This window comes from Harmonia axyridis, chromosome 3 (genome assembly GCF_914767665.1).
Source record: "Harmonia axyridis chromosome 3, icHarAxyr1.1, whole genome shotgun sequence".
Lineage (NCBI taxonomy): Eukaryota > Metazoa > Arthropoda > Insecta > Coleoptera > Coccinellidae > Harmonia > Harmonia axyridis.
Window position 1 is genome coordinate 26,350,225 of NC_059503.1, and position 3,609 is coordinate 26,353,833.

The 3,609-nt window shown below is 31.7% G+C and overlaps 1 protein-coding gene across 1 annotated transcript; it reads left to right on the forward strand.

The window, feature by feature from the left end:
• The first annotated feature begins 604 nt into the window (after window positions 1-604).
• Window positions 605-3,051, forward strand: LOC123675696 (dynactin subunit 2-like). Its single transcript, XM_045611156.1, has 6 exons — window positions 605-763; window positions 816-1,288; window positions 1,615-1,847; window positions 1,913-2,076; window positions 2,176-2,278; window positions 2,344-3,051. The coding sequence occupies exons 1-6, from the start codon at window positions 728-730 to the stop codon at window positions 2,526-2,528; spliced, it is 1,194 nt and encodes a 397-aa protein (XP_045467112.1). The 5' UTR covers window positions 605-727; the 3' UTR covers window positions 2,529-3,051.
• Window positions 3,052-3,609: the final 558 nt, after the last annotated feature.

Genomic DNA, 3,609 nt, shown 5'->3' on the forward strand with positions numbered 1-3,609 from the left:
GAGGCTCTGTAACAAACGATCATTCCAAAAAGTTTCTTCGAAACTTTGAGACTGCGAGAACCCAGAAGTATCTGGATCTTACCAAGAATATACTACACCTCCTCTCTGGATCCCTCAAAGAGCACTGTCGGTCCAGGAAACACATCATGAGAATAGGTCTAGCAGAAAAAGACGAATGCTGATTCTGTGGGGAGAAGGAACAAACTTCAGATCACTTGGAGACAGGTATGCCTCTCCATCAGTAGCCAACGCAAAATCTGCTTTGTATAAGAAACTTTGTAGAAGTGAGGAAGTAGTCTACTTGAAGCCATCCCAGATAATGGAGTTCATTAGAACTCTGGAACTGGAAGGCCAGCTGTAGATCACGTAATGGCGAGAATAGCTCTAATGAGCAGCAAATTAAACCAAGGTCGCCACCGAACCGCCATTGAATCTTAATCTTAACAAACTATGTCTCTATTATTATTACTCTTGATCTTCATATCGATATTATTCGACATTTATATCGATGGTAATTGGTGAAAACATCGATTTCGATTATGATCTCGAAGTTTGAAAAATATAAAAATAGATAAGGCATAGGCCAGGCCACAGATATGAAAGAATAAGATAACTTGGACACTTGACTTTCAAGGTCTGATTTGACAAGTATCATGACAACATAACCTATATAATTAATTTTCTTGTCAATTCGGTATTTGTTATTTTTTCAGGATTACCTTAGAAAATGGCAGACCCTAAATACGTCGATTTGCCAGGCATTGTATGTTTCTGTCTATTTGCTTGGAATAGAGCTAACATAAATTAGTTTCCAGGCACTTGATGAACCTGATATTTATGAAACCAGCGATCTGCCAGAATCGGATCAAATAACTGATTTTTATAACGAAAATGAGAAAGAAGTTGTTGAAAGAATTCACATCGAACCAGATCAAGCATTCAGCAAATTCAAAGGGAAATACTTGAATCAAAGGAATGCTGACTTTTCTGATAGAATCAGTAACAGAAATAAAACTGGTTATGATGCTAGAACTGAAAATTGGGAACTCGTTGTAGACGGTCAAAATGAATCTCCTATACAAAAATATAATCGTCTTTTTTGCGAACTTAACGAATTGTTGGAAGATGTAACGAAAATTGAAACCAATAATAGTATCAAAGGTGATGATGTATTAAATCCAGAACAAATACAGGATGCTTTGACAAAACTGAAAGCTTTGCGATTAGAAGAGAAACTTGGTGGTGATGTTTCATCAACCATTGATGATCCTCAAAATTTTCTTGTAAAGTGGGTATCATCCAAATACTGATTTGTATGTTTTCTTAACGTCGATAACTCTCAACTGATTGTGTACATTGATTATAGAAAAGAAATACTTAAAATATTACGTCCTTGTGATTGATAAAATAATTTTCTGCATTCGAGAAGTATTTCCTAGAAAATAAATAATTAATCAACTTTTTCGCTTATATAATAATCTTTGGCATTCATGAAGTTCTATTTCTAAGAAGATAAACAAGTATATAAGAATTCATACAGAATATCTAATATTTTTGATAATCTTTATATCAATTAACATTTATTGACTAATTTGAATTTTATTATAATTATAGAAAATTAGAAAACCAGCTGGAGCAGTTCAACAAAATTGCCCAAGATCAGCCTGAGAATAAAGGTCTAACTGATGAGTCTGGAATTGTTTATCATATAAATTATAAACCTGAATTAGCTAAGTTGAAGCAAACAAGCAGATTGGCCCAATTAGAAGCACGAGTCCACTATTTGGAAACAGTGCTTGGTGCATCCGATGACAAATTAAATCGATTGGCTTCTGGTACTTCTAAAGGTAAAGATAACCCTGTTTATACATACAAAGAATACAATTTCAAACATTGTGATCATTTTGTTTAGATAGTCTCTTGGAGACAGCCCAGCATCTAGCAGCAGTAGCTACTCTACTAGATTCTGCCCAATTAGATCACATAGAAGGACGCTTAACAGCACTATTGCAGAAACTCGAATCAATTCAAGATAAGAAGAGAGAGTTGGATGAAGAAGACGAAAGAAATAAAATGGTGAGGATTTCTCATGAAAACCTACCAACTTTTGGTCAGAGTTCTTAATTATTGCCAAGTTATTAAATATATTGATTATTAATATTATAATTTTTTTAGGTCAGGGAACTGTATGATATGGTTAAAGATAGTGAAAATGTTATTAAGTTACTACCAATAACTATTCAGAGACTAAAATCATTGAAAAATCTTCATAATAAAGGTAATTATAATATTCACTAATATATTAAATATATAGTTGGATTAAAAATCTAATTACTATTTCAGCTGCTGATTTGATGACAACATTGATCAAAGTTGAAGGTACTCAAGAAGAAGTCTCGAGCTCAGTTTTAAACAACAAGGAGTTACTTCAAGGTGTCCAAGAAAGCTTTGCCCACAATTTGAATGAAATTAACCAAACGATCATAGGTTTAGATAGCAGGATCAAGACTTTGAAGTCAAAAAAATAATTAATTTCTTATAGTAATTTATCTATTTATATATTACTGAAAATTATTATTAACATAGGTGCAAATGGGTTTTTTCTTTTTTCAAGAATATTTCCATTGCTATAAATAAATCCATTGTAATTGATGAATACTTTACTGATTTTTATGATTTCAAATGCACTGTAGGAAATATGGAAACGGTAGAGTTAATTCATCCTGTTTGGGTTATTTATTTGGTTAATAGAAGAAGAGATTATCATACAATCAAGGCATCTATGCAATGCATCATGAATGAAAATATTGCAATCAATGCAATAGTAATTCTGACAATAAGGACACTTGTGTAACTGAAAATAACAAAAAGATTATCAGACATTATCAAACATTTCTGTTATTATTGGATAACACCAAAAAATCATTCTGAATATATAGTATAATAACTTCATAGGATGAAAATATGTTATCGTTTCAAATATTTATTGAAATTAATATTGTTTTTTATGTATGCTTAAAAGGAAAACTAATAAATGCTTGTTAAAATGTTGAATGACATAATTAATAATAATAGAAGTCATTCCTGTTTATCACACTCGCTGAATGGCTTCTGACTTACAAAACAAAATTCTATTTGTATATTGTAGACCATTTCTTGATTGTTTGCAGTTGGAAATGAGTAATGATAGGATCTTGCCAAATTTGAACAAGAACAACATTCTACTGGCAGTTCACAGTATTTACTCAAACATTGTGATCAGTAGTTAACTTGCTACCCTCTTCTAAGCTATCTAGATGACTAAAAAAATTATTTTAGAATCAACATAAAAAATATCCCTAATCTGAATTCTAGCCCTGTATTAATATGTTGATGAGGTAAATTAAACTCACCACATACATATTTCAATGGTGATTCAGTTCCTTTAATGGTCATTTTTTTTTTTTTTTTTTTTTTTTTCTTATTTTCTCAGTGCCACTCTCGAATTTTGGGTTAGGTGTAAGAACAGGTGGGGGTTGTACAGAAATGTGCAATTACCCACACTGAACCTCGCCCTATTTATTTGTATGATATATTTTCTGTAACTAATGTCTAAATAATAAAGACCTT

What these genes read in the sequence shown, in the direction of transcription:
- LOC123675696 (XM_045611156.1), top strand. Translation starts at nt 728, where the DNA reads ATGGCAGACCCTAAATACGTCGATTTGCCAGGCATT. An exon ending in GGCTTCTGGTACTTCTAAAG is followed by an intron (nt 1,848 to 1,912) that starts GTAAAGATAACC and finishes CATTTTGTTTAG; the next exon opens with ATAGTCTCTTGGAGACAGCC. An exon ending in GAAAAATCTTCATAATAAAG is followed by an intron (nt 2,279 to 2,343) that starts GTAATTATAATA and finishes TTACTATTTCAG; the next exon opens with CTGCTGATTTGATGACAACA.